At 41.0% G+C, this 17,617-nt stretch overlaps 1 protein-coding gene across 1 annotated transcript in view; it reads left to right on the top strand.

Annotated features, from left to right (window-relative positions):
* The window catches only part of hs3st1l2 (heparan sulfate (glucosamine) 3-O-sulfotransferase 1-like 2), a 27,284-nt gene extending 10,127 nt beyond the window's left edge, over nucleotides 1–17,157 (top strand). The window contains exons 2-3 of the mRNA XM_046036153.1: nucleotides 12,976–13,378; nucleotides 15,749–17,157. Of these exons, the coding sequence (XP_045892109.1) occupies nucleotides 13,121–13,378; nucleotides 15,749–16,414 (924 nt within the window). The 5' untranslated portion in view covers nucleotides 12,976–13,120 and the 3' untranslated portion in view covers nucleotides 16,415–17,157. The remainder of the gene's footprint in view (nucleotides 1–12,975; nucleotides 13,379–15,748) is intronic.
* Nucleotides 17,158–17,617: the final 460 nt, after the last annotated feature.

Here is a 17,617-nt window from a genome sequence, read left to right as displayed (position 1 = left end):
GCTTCCTGTTCGGCTTGCAGATAAATTTTTTGCAACAATTTAAACTGCCAAATTAAAGAATCTAAAGCTGCCTGTAAACTGTGCAAAGTGCTAACGATCCACAGAAGCAGAAGGGACTTTTCTCCACTGGTCCGTTGATTTTCTCTCTATTATATACTACTGCACGGATTGTCACCTGTGTTGCTTTCCAAAATGCTGTGAGTTTGACTTGGGTGGGGGAACTTTGCGGCTGTTGTTTTAACCTTTGTTAATGGTTTCTTGTGATCATTATTCACTCGCAGATGTTTTCCAAGGCTGGTCAGATGCTTCAGCTGGATGTGTCTTTTCAAATTGGCTGTCGATGTGGCAGACATTCTGACTTGTTTTTTCATCCCCTGCACTGCTTCTGAATTTCTAGTTGCACTAACCATGAGAGATGGGTCATACCAAAATCATCAGATTCTGTGACCCAAAACACCGGCACGCTGGGTGCCGTTAAACTCTCAGTGATCAGTGTCATTAGTTGCAAACAGATACGTTCAGCTCACCATTCGCCAAAAACATGAGCACCGGCAGGAAGATGATGGTGGAAACGTGAGTTGAAGAGAGGAGTTTGTTGTGTTGAAGTAACATTAGGAAATTAACTCTTGCTATTAATTTAACATTTTACAGACATAACACTTACACTTACAATAATGTGTTAGCAAACAAGTCAAATCGTAGAACAACATTATTATTGATTTAGTTGTGTCTTTAGCTCTTGTTTGGTCACCACTGTTTCCTGATCATGCTAAATGCTTGATTATGTGGATTAGCACCAGAGCTTGTTTTAGGGGAAAAGAAAGAACTGCCTTAAAGCCATTTCACACTGGAAGCGATTTACGCACCTCGTAATTTATTTTCAATGAGAGCCGAGCGTGTAGGAAGGGAGCGACAAATGGGCATGTTCCTGTGAAACTGTTGCGGTCGTGCTCGTCTCATGCACACACCCGCCCGCTGCCAGAGTTGAATTGTCTTGAACTTTTTTGTTCGCGACGTGCAGCTCAAATCAATGGACGAGAGACTGATCCTCGCAGTTTGTGAGTTTCCAGAAATCTATCTTTTACTAAATAGTTACCAGGACATCAACAGGAGGGAATTTGCATGGCAGAGCATCCCCACATAATTACATGTAGGCCTATCAGGTAAAGTTATGTGGCCTATAATTTTAACTTAAGTTAAATAGGCTACAGCTGTGTAGAGCACAGAAGCCGTTGCCATGGTTATTACTCACGGTGCGCTTGTCTCCCTGTCTGTTCACATTGCAATTGCAGAGAGACCCAGCAGGTCCAAGCGACTACGCAGGCGGACCTTTAGAGTGCTGACACTGAACCATACAGTAAATATTCATTTAAACCAAAACAGTTAAAATGAATTAAAAGAGGCAAAAAAGCTTAAGAACGCTGCAGAGGATGATTATTTGTCATTTCAACAATATAACACAAATTTGTATGTGTGCTATTAAATCTCTTGTTTATTCCAGCCATTGCTGGGGATTCAGGACTCACTCTTTGCTGTGTTTTGATCTTAGATCTTGAGTGGGGCGATTTGACATGAACACACTAACATGCAGCTGGCTGACAGCTGGGAGCTGCTGCAGAGTTCACCTCACCTGCCTGAGCTTCAGATTTTACATCTTGAGGCAAAAAGCTGAGCAATCCTCTGACATGTCATCTTACCCACTCACATTATTTCTGCTGAATTCAAGCAAAATGTCAACATCTGAAACTTCACCTCCTTCTGAAAATCACCTCCTGTGTTTGCTCATGTGAACCGTATATATATCACAACATAATTACTTTGTGATTTTAACCATTACGACTGGTGCGTTTGTATAAAAAGAAAAAGGGACTCAAAAAGCCCAACGCTAGCCAGGGAGTCTGTGTCACAGCGTGTCTGTGTTGACTTAAGGGCTGAACATTAGAGACACCAATCAGACTAAGCGGCCACTTTTGACAAAAAAGCCACCAGCAGTCGGTTTGGTTTATTATTGTCACCGCAGGGCGCCGTTTGGCCATAACACCACACCAACTGTGGCATCATCTGTAACTGCCACCACTCTCCCTCATCCCCTGATTCTCTCTACAGCTTCTCTCACTCTCTTTCTCTATCCATCCCAAACTCCAGGCTTCAGTAATCCTCAATCCCTGGTGTCTCCTGCCCAGGTGAGAGGGATCTAAACAGCCGTTGCCATGGTAAGCTAGTAGCCCAAACACACCTGAAGATCCTGGTACATTTGTCTCTGTCCCTTTCTCTTCTGTTGCTCACTTTCCACTCTTCTTCCTGCAACCTTCAAATCCTCCTTTTAAATAAACACCATCTGTTTTTATTTCTCTCTTTCACCCTCTGTTTTGTTTTTCTGCATGTACAGCATGCAACTCAGTTCAGGACCCAGATAATATTTGGGCTCGCTGGCCCGTGATGTTATTGACCAGACACAACTTGCCCGCCCCCATCTGTCAGCTCGCCCACGTTCCAGACGCCCATATGTACACAAGCGTGACACTCAAACGTACAGCACACGACACTGAATTCACCCGAAAAACAAGTTGATAGTGTTGCCCCAGAGCTGCTGACCTCGCCGATGTACCACGAAGGACACACCCAAATCCTCCCATCCCTCACACCCCCCTAAATACCACACACACAAAACCATCCTGCACCCCTCAAGTGTCCCGTCACTCAGTGACATTCGGGTTAAATCCACTCTGACGGGTCAGTCTCCTCTCACTGTCAGGCCAAGCTGTCGGGGGCCACTGTCATTGTGAGAGAGACCACATATGTTATGTCTGTAAGTGTGTGTGTGCGTGTGAGAGAGAGTGTGTGTGAGCGTGTAAACAAGGATGTTGGCAGCGGGGTGAGGACAGGGGTGTGAATTAAGCATGGTGTGTGTGGTCTGTGAAGCTGTAATAATTAAAATGATGACTTACCCCTCAAAGGACTGACCATCAGAAAATCATCCACCAATGTACCAATGTACCTCTACCATCTTACATATATGTTTTTGGTCTTGTATGTTTGTTTTGTCTTTGTTAATTTTCATTATTTATATTTTTTACCAAATATCTCAAAACTACATAAATTTTCAGTGACTTTTGATGGAGCATTAGAATCAGAATGAGAAATACTTTATTGATCCTCGTGGGAAAATAGTTATGTTACAGGTTACTAAATGAGGCATTAAAGAAATAAAAATAACAAAAATATTAAACAATTTTATAGGAGTGTGGAAATAAGTCCGTGGACCAAGGAATAAATTATTAGAATTTGGTGTGGACAGCCTATAAATTAATATCTTTTGCATTTACATTGTCAAGAATACAAGGAAAAAAGTTGATTATCTTTTATATGACATATTGTTTTATAAAAATTAGTTGCTAGATTCTGTGATGAGTGGGGCTTATTTTACATGAACTTTCATAACATTTGAAAATATTGTGCAAGAGCTACCAAATTCAGAAGAGACGTGCACACGTCAATTCTGGATGATCTCGCAAAATATGGCTTCATTTTGCCTTCATGTGGCACTACAGCAAATGTACAGCACTATGTCATTACTGCTGTATTTCAACCATGAGCTGTGGGTAAACTCTGAAAAGAATCAATTCTGAAAGAAGAATAGAGTAAAACAGAGAAGATAGTTATAGATGAAAGTGGAAAACAGAAAGAAAGATGACCCCATCATGTTCCTGACTCGTGGATTGGCCAAACATCACCAGGCAGGCTACCTCCCTCTCACCTTTCTAAAACCAAATAACATGTGCTGGGCCCTGTGACAGGTGGGCCATGTAAACACACACACACCACACGCACACCACACACACACCCCAGACATGCAGACATAAGTGTGGATTGTGTGCACAGACACCCAGGCCAAAACCCCTTTTAATTATCAAAATTTACACACAATCGCATCATGCTTTGCTTTGTCGTTTAAGCTTGCTCACACACACACACGCACACATACACTTACACATTATTACAGAAACAGCTTGCTTTTTTATGCATGCACACACACACATGCGAGCACACACAAAGATTCCTTTGATAAAACTGGATTTCCTAATCAGACTCCCCCCTGTGCGCTTTCTGATAAAACAACAACAGTAGAGCCCCCACCTCTTCTCCTGCACAAACACACACACACACACAAACACGCTCAATATTCGTACTCCATACACACGCAAAACACACACCACACAGGAGAAGGAGCAGCTACATTTTGGTGTTTGATACGGCTGACCTAGATCTTGGAGCGTGCACGGCTGAAGATGCAAGGCGGAGGAGAGGGGGGATGAGGGGTGAGGGGTTTAAGTAGGAGACGGGTGGGGGTTATCTGGGTGTTATGCATGTGTGAGTGAATAAGATGATGAGGGAGTGAAAGGGTAGTGGGTGTGAGAGAGAGTCCCCCCCCCCCCAAATGGTCTAATTTGAAAACCAGCGGGGGGCTGATGGGTAAAAGATGGACAGACCTCAGCAAAAGCCAGAGCGAGTAAGAGAAAAACAGAGAGACAAGATAGAAGCCAACAAATAAAGAAATTATAAAATTACATGAGGTGCAGAGAAGCTTTCAGCAGGTGTGATCTCTTTCTGTCTGGCAGCCCTGCTGGAGGTCCCTGGTGGGAAGCTACTGTGTTTGTAAATACAACATCGATGTTTAGTGGGACAGAAAGGACAGGGTTAATTTTTTGTGTTGATTTTGATTTGATACTAACAGATACAGATTTTTTTTTCTTTTTTGTGTCAGAGGATTTGATTTATTGAATATTTGCTTGTGGGGGGAAAGCCATAGCAGTTTGCTCAAATAGACTGCAGCCTATGTAGCTGGCTAAAAAATTCAAATACCCCCAAAAGGCAGCTGTTTCTCGTACTCATAAATCGCATCGTTTGGGGAATGGCCACATCTCTGATACTGGCACTAGACGATGTTGCTCATAGACACAACTGCAAATGTGTTGTTTCATCGCCATATTCATTATATTTTTACACATGAAGTGTGGAAACACAAATATTGAACAGTCAATTACAATACTGCTGCACAAAACAACTACTTGGTAGACGTGATTTTGTTGATCATATTATGTTCAAAGGAGATAAACCTCGCAAGAAAAACAACAGAATCAGTCATTTCAGCAAGCGCCCCAAAACAACATATGTTTACGTTCCAGTAAGAAGCCCTCTGGCAACTGTTACGACGCAAGCAATGGAAGAAGTTGAGTGATGGATAAAGCGACAAAGTCTGCATACGGACAAGGTTGGGGAGGATGGTTGGAACAAAAAACCTTTGGACTTTAACACGGCAGACAACTGTATGTTTCCTCCTGACAGTCAACTGTGATTTATTTTAACCATAACCACGATTGTTCTGTAACCTTTACCACACACAGTTATTATTGTAACAATAATGACAACGGTCATTGGTCCCCTAACTATAACTAATTACTTATTCCGACTCAAACCATGATATTTCCTTGAACCTAACCAAGTTGTTTTTGTCCATAAACATAACCAAAGCACCGTACTAAGTAAGTAAGTATGTTGCTTGTGCACTTGACATACTTATTACAGTAAAGAGAAACTTCTGAGAAAGATAAAAAGAGAGGAAGAAGCTCTTGTAAGGACCTACTTGGGCAGTTCTGTTTTTCGCCCTCTGTCTGCTTCCTTCTATATTCTGAATCTCTCCGAGGAAAAGATCAAATATCCCCCTCAAGTGGGTAACTGAGCATATCCCTCACCAGGCACTGGGCCTGGTGCAGGGTGCCTCAAACTCCTTACACAGAAAGACAGAGTGCCTGGAAGAGGTGAAACTCCTTGACTTCAATAGAGATGGAAGAGTTGTTTTCATTCTCTCATCCACATCTCAAGTTTCTTTCATCTTATCCATGAACTTTGAAAGACCTGGCGGCAGATATGAAGCTTTGTCAGGATTAAAAGGCTTTTTGTAACATATTGTGATGGGAAAAGTGGACTCTCTTGAGAATCTCTTGAGTATATTTTCTGTATTCAAACATCGTCAAACATGTTAAACCACCATTCTAATTCTCACTGCTCATTGTCGTCAATCTTTTCTGTATGAACGGTGGAACACAAGACAAACGCCTACGGTCGGCTCGATCTGGAAGCATGACCAATTGCCATCTTTTTCAGATGGCTTAATCTATTTTGATTAAAGACCCCCCTTGGAGTGTTGGCCATCTCCTCTCCAGGCTGGTAATGGGAACGGGATGGGAAATAGGACCGGCCTTGTTACATTTAGTTTTTTATTCTGAAAAGGCAATCATCTCCGTGGCTGTGATGTATGTGTGCCGTAATCACCGAGCGCGATTGGTCGACCGGGAGCGGGGCACGAGAAGGTATATGGAGAGAGAAACAGAAAACCGAGACAGTGAGAGTGAGGTGGAAGTTTGGAAGTAAAGAAAGACAAATGGCTGAGGAAATGAAGGTGAGACCCAGCAAATAAAGGAAAGGAAGGAGTGTGGATGAGAGATGGATGAGGGGGTAATGAATGGAAGAAGAAAGAAAGGAAGGAGGACAGAGAGAGTTTTATCTGACTCTCACAGCCCTGGTGATATGACAGGCTTGGCAATCCAAAGCGTTTCACCATGCCACCCCCTACCAGGGACAATCTTCCTTGCTGCCTTACACACACACCCTCCTGCAGTGCACACACACACACACACACACACACACACACACACACACACCCCAACTGTACCTCAGCCCCATCCTGCCCCCCTACCGCCCGTCTCCTCCCTCCCTGCCACCCTCTCTTACAGGATAATCCTTCCCCCGCCCCCCCAAATACCATCGCTCAGTAAAAAGATATTTCCAAGGGTCTGGATCGCAGGCAGTCGCATGCTGCGTGCTCGCACAAAAGGCAAAGGCGCAGCACACATGCAGATGAGACGAGATGCGCACACAAACAGACGCGCACCAAAACTTATAAGACACAGAAACTCTCCCAATACGCAGACAGCATCTGCCTTTCACAGATAATTACACCCCACCCCCCTTTTCTCTTTTCTCTCCATTTCTATCTTTTCCAGCCTGGATAGATACTTGTGTTTGTCAATATGGGGAATTCACGCATCATTGACAATCCTGGCATTGTTGTTGTTGTTTGTTCTCCCTATCCATGCAGGCTAATGTGAATCCCAAGGAGCGATGAGCGGGAAAGACAAGGACTTGCAATGACTCATGTGAGCCTCATTGAGCAGGGCTAAGAGGCTAACTTAGAGCTCATATGGCGCCGATAAAAAGAGCCATCCAGCCATTCAGTGGTGCTAATGAAAGCTGCCATTTTGTTTTGATTTTGTGTCATTCACACGAGAAAGGCCAAGCATGAAGTGTCCTAAAGTCCTGAAGTACGTACGGATTGTTTTAACCTGTGTGCAGACAATCAAATTATTTGGAGAACACCGATCAAAAGCAACTGAAAGTGATAAAACATAGATAGGCCTACAGACAGAAAACAATATACACACATAACAGCAAACAAACAAAAACTTGTGCTTTAGAAAATGTTTGTATTTCTAAATTCGATTGTTCTTGTCATAAAGAAAATGCATGTTTATTTCAAGGAAAACTGAGTGAAACAGACACGTAATGTAAAACAAGTGTACATTTCAGTGAAGGGTACTGAGTGCAAAAAAAGATTCTGAATCCAAATATTTTAGAAAACAGTGAATAAAAATTAAATTGCAGCATTATTGTACGAAAACTTAAGGACAAAACACTTTTGACATGTACACAGAGCTTTGTCTCATTCCTAAATCCAATCCTGTCTCATTTCCGCTTCATCAAGATTATAAGTTCACACAAAAATATTTCAGGGCAGAAAGGTGCACCTGTGTTTTATTTATGAGCTGCTAAGAGGCTGCTGCAGGGCATCCCCATTAGCAAGGTGCCAGGGTTTGTTAGGGGATCCACATAAACAGGGACGGGTTCAAATGACTCACAAAGTAAGAGTCAGGAACAGAGCTAAGAAACAATGAACAAAGGTGGGGGTTGAAGAGGACAAGGAAAGGTGAGAGGGAGGAGGAGAGGGGGAAGGTCATGAGGTGAGGTTGAAGCGAAGCGACTTGACAGCAGGGGAATATTCCAGCTTACAGAAGAGTCACGGGGGACTCACGCAACCACTTAACACAAGGCACGTGTCTCGCTGTGCAACACACAAACACACACCCACATCTACACACAGACACACACCTCCCAAAAGATCTCTCTCTTTGTCTCCATTGTGCTCATACACATGTAAACTGTACACACTCCACGCTGTGATTGGCATCAGCTTAAAGTTTGCCACTTTCTAAAATGATCATCCTCGCTGCCAGCAACTAATGTACATGAGGCGGAGTTCATATCTAGGAGGAGTTTTTCACAGATGAGTCTTGTGACGGCCCCTGTGTGATCCGGTGAGGCCACTCTGTGGGAGTGATACCTCACCACTGTTAACCATCTTTGTTCCGTTGAGGTGATTGCTGATCGGATGCACCTTGGACCTGTGAGTCAGGGGAGATAAAGCTCCACTTGGTCAAACTACTTTCTCTTCTGCCTTCTCTGCAATCCAGACGTCAACCATGGCCTGACCACCCCGACTGCCACATCTTGCTTTGAGTTATTTATGTTACAGAGACACACCTTGCACATTTAAATAGTTACGTTTAGTTCACTCTTTTGTTAAATAAATCACTTTTGATCATTTATGCTGCCTCGTTCCCTCTTTTGTCATGACGCTGGAGCCAGGTTGTGACAGTATTCAAATGACAAAGGTTTCATAGTTGTTGTCAATAAGATGGGGGGAATGGGGGCCAAAAACAAAAGTGTGGTGTGGCATATCAAGATGCTGACATGGGTGTGAGACTGTCACCTACTCATTGTACTATCACCAATGGTTTAAAGTAACTTATTACTTTAATCAAGTACTGTACTTAAGTACAGTTTTAAGGTACTTGTGCTGTACTTCAGTATTTCTATATTATGTTGTAACTTAGGCTGGCCACAATAAAAGGCCACTTTAAATGTTTTTATGTTTTTTAAACTCCCATGCAGCAGTAAATACATTTTGTCAGAAACATACAGTAATGGTACCCAGTAATTTTGGTCTTCGCCTTGTTCCTTGCCAGACCACGGTGATTGATGACTGTGTGAGGCGAGCACCACTGTGGTGATATCCTGAAATATCTGGAAGAAAATTTCATTGGCTTAGAAATCTGTTAGCGGTCTAAAGGTTTAATTCAACCTTTATGTCAAACTGGGTATTTTCATGCATTCTTTGAGGCATGGCAGTGTCAGGCTTTTGGTAACTTTTTGATTAAATTTGGTGATTTTCTTTTCACAAATACAGGAGGCTGGCCTTGATTAATTTTTTATATTAAATGAAAAACATTATGACCTTCAAAACAGACGATCTCTTGTCCATGGATTTGGACTTGGACAATGATTGATTTCACAAACACACATATTTTTTGTATCAACTGGTCTGAAGCTGTTCAATATGAAGATGATTTGATTATTTATTTTTTTCACCCGTCACTCACTCAAAAACATGTAACAAAGAGGACACAGAAGAAGGCCAAACATATTTTGTACATCTTATAATGAATCTGTTTAACATCACTACCACACAACACTGTCGTGACCACACCCTGAACACCCACGTCAACAAACAAAAAACGCACACTGCTTTAGAATAAAACTCCCATCCACAGTCATTGAGGGATGGCAAAGGTTGCAACATCAATGACGACAGTGTCACCAAGCCAGGGGATAGCATGGAAGGTCTGAGGTGCAGCGATGCTCCCTGAAGGTGCAATTAGCGCTCCGCTACAGGAACAACGCTAGACAGGGTTCCTCCTTTGAACCAGAACATTGTTGCACTAATTAATAACTCAGTCACATCAGGGCGGCTTCAGCATAATAACAACAGTAACAACAAAAACCACAGGGAAAGCAGAAAAAGATGAAGAGCGCTATGTGTACTGTGTTGATTTAAATAAATTGTACGAAAAGTTTATCACTGTTAAACATTTCTTGGCAAATTACAACAGCAAGCAATTTAAGAACCTTATTTTTGTTGGTGGTGGTGTTTTTTCTCATTTACCTGCCCCAACATCCCAGGAAAATGTGAAACCATAGTTCTTACCACGGTTTCACCACCTGTATACCTTTCTGACAGGTGTGCATCATCGTGACATTAATAATGTCTCTGCACCACTATACACTCTAGCCAGTGTTAATGTCACTACGTACACACCTTTAATATTAGTGTGTTTGACGAGTCAGTTAACTAGCTAACCATCTCCTGGCCCCAGATTTGTTCTTAACATGCAAACACGAGAGTGGTGTCCTCCCATGTAACTCTGAGCAACAAGAGTATTTCCCAAATAGTTGAATTATTCCTTTAACTGAGCACCATCTGAAGGTGGATTTTCCCTTAAAAAATGTCTGTTGACCTGTCAAGCCTATTAAACTGTGTATGACACTATGACATACAGTATTTGTACAGACGTTGAGGTTTCACTCTTCATAGCTTGTAGACAGGGGCGAAATTCTCACTCAGATTTTGGTTTGTGTGTGTGAGGGTGAATATGAGAGAGAGAGAAATATCCTTTACATGTGGAGTCTGACAGCTTTGTGGGGAACAAAATGCTGGACCCCACAAGTCATGGGCTTAAGAGCTGGATTTAGGGATTAGGGTTATGCAATTGGTTGTGATGGTTAAGTAATGATACCAGAGCATCTTCATTTATTTCTTCAGTGGTACACTGTTACGCTTAGTGCAATGTCTGCCGCCTGAGTGTAATTAAACACAGAAATGTATGAAGTTTCTATAAAAACTCCTTCATCTCCTTCAGATCTGCGTGCCTTGCTGAATGGCAATGTGTTGTTTAAGGAGAAGAGAGTGTAGTAGTATTCACTGTTCAGATCAGTATTCACTGTCTCTGAATAAATATAATATATTTTAATATTTTGTGGCACAAACATTCCCAGAGCTGATGTTGGCTGATGGTGATCAAACAACAGATGAGAAGGTATTTGATGCTCAGTTGAAACAAAACAGCCTTGGATGAAGGATCAGTTGATTCTTTTACTGCATCTGTGAAAATGTGTGTTTGCTTACATTTACATATAAATATTTAAAAAGCACATTTACTCAAGTACTTTATACTTCTATTCCTCAGAGTGAAACATTGTAGTGCACTTCACTTTTCAGATTAATATTTTACATAAAACACACATGATAAACTTGTAAAAATCAACACATCTTTAAAGATTAAACCAGTATTTTCTTACCTTTTTGTTTTGTGAACTCTTATATACTGTAAATAATAATATAACAGTGTGTAGTTGTGGCTCCTCTGAACTGCTTACATGGTTTTATAAAGTAACTGTTTAACAAACAAGTCAAAAATATCGATAATGTTTATAATACAGATTTATTCATCCAGCTAACTGTATGTAAAGTAATTAAACTTGCTCCACTTTGAGTATCTACAACAGTAAAATTCTGCTCAACAATCAATAATGTAATATAGGTATATAAAAATGCACTTTAACTCCAGAATTAATACTTTTACTTTTAATACATTAATTTTTCTTATGATTTTGCTTATGATACTTTTGTACTTTTACTGAGGATTTAAAATGCAGGAGGTATTTTCTCTTTAAACCCAACTCCTTGAGATATGAATGCTCCATATTGCGGCATTCACACATTCAGCATTCACTGTAACTTGCATTCGATACTACAGCTTTAAGCAATCAAAAATCCATCAAATTCCTGAAAACTAAGATGACATCAGATAAAAAACATATATATTATGTAATATAGTTTGTTTTAAATACATCTGTATTTGTTTCTGAAAGTGTAAGCATGTTTTTGACTGTTTGGTAACATCCCACAAAAACCCTGTGTGCAATTTTCTGAATTTCTGCAAGTGAAAGATACAAATACACTAACACATCTAATAAAGATGCACAGGTTTGAAAAACCACTAAATAGAACTAACTAAACTGTACAGAAAGAATAAACATGTTTCCTTTAAATGGGGGAGGATGCAGTGTTGGCATCACTCAGATTATAAGAGTGTAGTCGCAGAGCGTTTCTTTTGATCTCACATAGGTACAGAAGTCGCTCCATGCTTGCTCGACCATTTCATGATCCCATACAGTACGTCTGAGACAGCTTTGCACTTTAATATGCAATTTTACAGTTCCTGTCGAAGCAGTGGAGGTTTCAGCACAGAATATAGGACTGTGACGTGATTACGTCAAGAAGATAGTAAAATATTAATCTACGTCTGAAGCAGACAGAAAGAAGATACATTGAACATTTATGCTGTTATGAGGTTTAGGGTCTCCTCAAGGAGCTCTAATAACACCCCTCTGAGTTCAGCTGAACCAATTTTTACATTGTTGAAATGATTAGTTGTCTTTCGCCTGTGCTTGTTTGGCATGTTCTTGTCTTTATTTTGATCATATTATTTGGTCATTTGAACCATTTATTAATCATTTTAAATGATTTCTGCTGTTCTGTTTTTTACTTCCTTTTGGACCTTGCATTTTGTTATGGCATCAATGTTTGAATTGGACATTTCCTTTAATTTATGGATCCCACAAAGATTAGCAACTGCTACAGCAGAAGCTAATGAGGATCCAGTAAAATTAAAATGTATCTGACCCTGATGTTTGCAGACAGAAGATAAGATATTCATAAAATATGCTAGTATGTTTTAATAAACTTGTCAGGAAAGATTTCCGTTCAGCCCAAAGTCTGTTCGAAGTCATGTTTGATTTACATTAAAGTGGACCTCATATTTCTTGTTTATCAGCAGCGTCTTTGCCAAATGTATCACTTCTCTACCTTATATTTCTACTACAAGGTCAGTATAAAAAAATAAAGAGGTTAAAACAGCAAAAGTGGACAATAACCATTATTTCTTTCTTGGCTTGTAGGTTGTCCAATTGAAGAGCTACCCCCCTGAAGCCCCCTGCTGACAGAAAACAAGCACAACTCTGTACAGGTCCCAGAGCTTCATGAGTGTGTGCCCATAACCTCCACTGCACCTCTGTGTGTGTGTGTGTGTGTGTGTGTGGCACCATGCTGTGGACAGTGCTACTAGCGCTGCTGGTGCTCCTGCTGCTGCAGACTCAGCTGTCTGTGTGCTTAAGGGAATTACGCAGCAGGGGTTCCAGTTCCCCTGCCTCCTACTCTTCATCATCCTCTTCCTCCTCCTCTTACAATGCCACACAGCAGCGGCTGCCCGGGGCAATTATTATTGGCGTGCGGAAAGGTGGCACCAGAGCTCTGCTGGAGATGCTCAACCTGCACCCAGATGTGGAAGTGGCAAAGGCTGAGGTAAGACCATCACTGTCACCTACTCATTGTACTATCACCAATGGTTTAAAGTAACTTATTACTTTAATCAAGTACTGTACTTAAGTACAGGTTTAAGGTACTTGTGCTGTACTTCAGTATTTCTATATTATGTTGTTTGTACTTAATTCCTCTGTGAAATACTGTACTTGTTACTCCACTACGTTTACTTTTCAGATTGAGATTTAACGTTTAAATTGCAAATGACCAGTTTATAAAATACAACACATTGTTAAAAATGAATCCAGTTGATCCCAACCTTGTGACTCATTACAACAAAACAGCGTCTAAGATTTCAGATGTCTATGAGTTCTTGTAGTTTCACCAAAGAGACGTTTCTTCTCTAAACTTCTCAACTGTCGAACTGTAATTAAAACCAGCTCCACCGTGACATTACAATAGTAAAATACTACAATAGTAAAATACTATAATCTCATAATGTGATATATGACAATTCATCAGTCGCAGGAGACACTTCACTGGAAAAGGAGATGTTTTATTGCTGATACTTCAACCACATGAAGCTGATGATTCATGAATGAATGAATGATGAATGCAGGACTTTTTCTTGTAGTGGAGTATTTTTACATTGTTGTGTTGGTACTTTCCCTGACATAAAGGATCTGACTACTTATTCCACCACTGACTAGCTCACAGATTAGGCTCACACATGATCCAGTGATGGGCAGATAAGATAAGATAAAATAAGACACAATTTATCGATCCCTCCCTAGGGAAATTCACAGCAGCTTCATATACAACACAACAGATCAGAAAACACAAATTAAATAAAACTGAATAGAAAAATACAAGATATAATAGAAATACAAAAATAAGGATAAGAGGTATGTGTACACTAAATACACCTTTTATATACGGATGTGAATAGTGAATAGAAGTAACAGTGAAGTACTATAATCTGTAATCCAAGTGCGGCAAAAGGTGTGTTTACAACCAGTTTGTATGCAGGCTGTTTGTAAACTACAACGCAAACATCACACATTTTAAATTGGGACAAACTCAAAATGCCAATTCTCCATCTTATAATAAATAGATGGATAAATAAAATCTTATAGCTGAGACTAAACTATATGAACTTTTGTTAAGACAATATAAGACATGTTAATGTTGTTGTTGGCATATTTCACTGTTTGCTTTCAATTTATAGAAAGTGATTAATTCATAATGACAATAATCATTAGTTGCAGCACAGCTAAACTTGTTACTTGACTAAATGTATGTTGGCTGTAGTTATTAGTTACTTTGCAGAATATAATGTTAAATTCATCTTGAGATTCATAAAATATAAAGCATTACTGAAAATGAACTTCCCAACTATATAAGAGGTTCGACCCAGTCCCACCTGAACCTTCTATAATATTAAAATGCTGCTTAAAGGTTACCATATTAATAATTTACAGTGCGAAAGAGACCATTCTTCAAAATTAGGGCTTTTGGTTGGGTATTTTTTTTCTTACTATACCTGTGTACATCAAGGCACTGACCATCCATCCATCCATCGTCAACCGCTTATCCTGCGTACAGGGTGCATATGAAACCCACAAATCATAGTATATGAGCCAAACACAGCTGCACATACGTGAACATGTTTACTCCCAACAGGTAAGGTTGGGGTGGGCATCAGGAGAATGATAGTGAGAACTGTGAAGTTATAAAGGCCACCCTGTACACCCAATGAATATACCAGTAATAGGATGTTATATGTCAGCTGGTAGCCAATCAGCATGACTTCAATGCTCCCCCTGAACTAATGTAATGTTCTAATGACGATAAATCTGCCTCTCTGATGTACTTCATAAGGTTGCTCATATACTGTAGTTATCCTTCTAGTTCCCCAATATGCCCTGCTGTTTCCTACCTGTTACATAAATACCATACAAATACCTACATTACATTAAACCTGGACAGTGGTTTTCTATGCTGCTGCTGCAACTGCAAAAATGCTTAGGTGAATGTGTGTCCCACTATTATTGTTATCAATGCAGAGAGACATACTGTAGATAAAATGAGAACAGTCAGCTTTGGTTTGCAGTCTACCTACGTGATTATGAATGATGACAGGCCTGTCCCAACGAAGCTGCACAGAGAGAAATCTTAACCAGGGTAGTTTGAGGTGAGGATTGCAAAGTTGGAAAGCTGCCGCGAAGGAATAGATTGGTTTTGACACGATGGGGACAAAATGAAAAGAGCTCAGTGTCTTTTTAAACTCTTAAAAATTTCTCATCCCTACACATTCTTTCAGTACAACACCGCTACAACAAGAAGTGAACTTTTGTGCACATGTGCTGCTTTCCTTATCTTCATTACCACCACCATCTGTCCCTCTGTCAGGTGCACTACTTCAACGTGGAGGAGCACTACCGCCAAGGCCTGGCCTGGTACAGAGCCCAGATGCCCTTCACCGTCCCTGGCCAGCTGACAGTGGAGAAGACCCCTGGCTACTTTGCGGCCCCTCAGGTTCCTGCACGTGTCTGGGACATGAACCCCGCCGTCCGCTTGTTACTCATCGTCCGGGACCCTGCTGAGAGGCTGGTCTCAGACTACACCCAGGTCCTCCACAACCGACTGACCCGCCACAAGCCCTACCAGCCGCTCGAGGAGCTCCTGCTCCACAAGGGCCACATTGACCCTGGGTACAAGGCGCTGCAGAGGAGCTTGTACCACCAACATCTGGCCCGCTGGCTGGAGGTCTTCCCCAGGGAGCAGATCCATGTGGTGGACGGTGACAAACTAATTCGAGATCCCTTCCCTGAGCTGAGAAAGGCTGAGAGGTTTCTAGACCTGCCACCCAGGATAAGCCCCAACAACTTCTACTACAACACCACCAAGGGCTTCTACTGCCTCCTGTCTGCCGGACATGACAAGTGCCTGGATGAGTCTAAAGGCAGGCCGCATGCACCGCTGAGCACCCAGGCCTTTACGAAGCTTTGTCGCTACTTCAGGAGGCCAAACAAGTTGTTCTTTGAGATGGTGGGGAGGTCATTTTCCTGGTGCTGATCCAGTGGTGAATAGCAACTGTGGAGATAAAACACCTCCTGAACAATGTCAACACCTTCAGGGACACAGACGGAGAAAGAAAACTGTTGGTGTGTTTTTGTAGGCAGATGGGTGGGAACGATTTTCATTCAGTTAAAGTCATAAACATCTCTTGTTGTTGATACCTACTCAGGTGTAGATGTGGCCAACAAGAACAGCACATATGTGTGTAACGATTTGTGGAGAATTCAAGCTGCTTGTGTTGAACATGTGGCCAACACAAACCTTTTACGATGACCATACCGGTGCCTCCTTGGATAAACTCTTGACGAAGCTATGACAACTGTGCCATACACGAGTTTGAAACTAAAAACACAACTAACTGCTCATTAGTGCTTATATGTGGAGACTTTGAAGTGACGTAGAAATAAAAAAAAAAGATTGTTGAATTCATTAATTGTTGCACTATGAACTCTAATTGCATAAAAAGTCAATCGAGGTTCAATGTACTTCTTGCTTTGATTATTCTCTACAGTTGTAACGTATGTAATGTGTGTTTGTAATGTTTTAGTTGAGTTGTTTTTCCTGTTTACTTAATTCTTTGTTATTTTAAATGGTGGACTTTTAGAGTTTCAGTGAAAATATCTTTTTTTTATATATATATCTCTTTTTTAAGTTGCTACATTGTCTTTACTTTTAAGTAGTCTAGTAGTATCGCTGGTTTGTGTTTTTTTAAGACATCCTTCTAATAAATGTGGTAAGTCCTACAGTCTCCTGTCTGCACTGAACCCAGCTATAAGGTTTATGGGTTTAAAAACATCAAGCATAAAGAAACATATAGTCACTGACAGGTGTCTCTGAAAGCTCCTCTCTCTCTCAAAGAGTATGAAGATGTTCTCTGTCAGAGTCTATCTAACACGTTTTTCACATCAATGATCAAAGGACGCCTACGTTTCTTTTCATCATGAAGTCAAGGAATTATCTCCTGTTTCACCACCACACTAACAAATCACACCTGTACGTCGCCTGAAGGGCTGTATGTGTTTGATACCTGACTTCATTCAAAGCCAGAATAGATTTATTACCTTAATTCAGTTCATCTGGAAGGACTAGATCAGACTGACATGTCATGACGTTATTGTAGACCAGATGTTTTCAAAGTGGGAGGCGATCCTTGCCGGGGAGGCTGCAAACTATTTCGCGGGAGAGGCTCAGTGAATGGAA

Source organism: Micropterus dolomieu, linkage group LG21, assembly GCF_021292245.1.
Source record: "Micropterus dolomieu isolate WLL.071019.BEF.003 ecotype Adirondacks linkage group LG21, ASM2129224v1, whole genome shotgun sequence".
Classification (NCBI taxonomy): Eukaryota; Metazoa; Chordata; class Actinopteri; order Centrarchiformes; family Centrarchidae; genus Micropterus; species Micropterus dolomieu.
The sequence above is the reverse complement of the archived record's forward strand: the minus strand, read 5'-3'. Positions and strand labels throughout refer to the sequence as shown.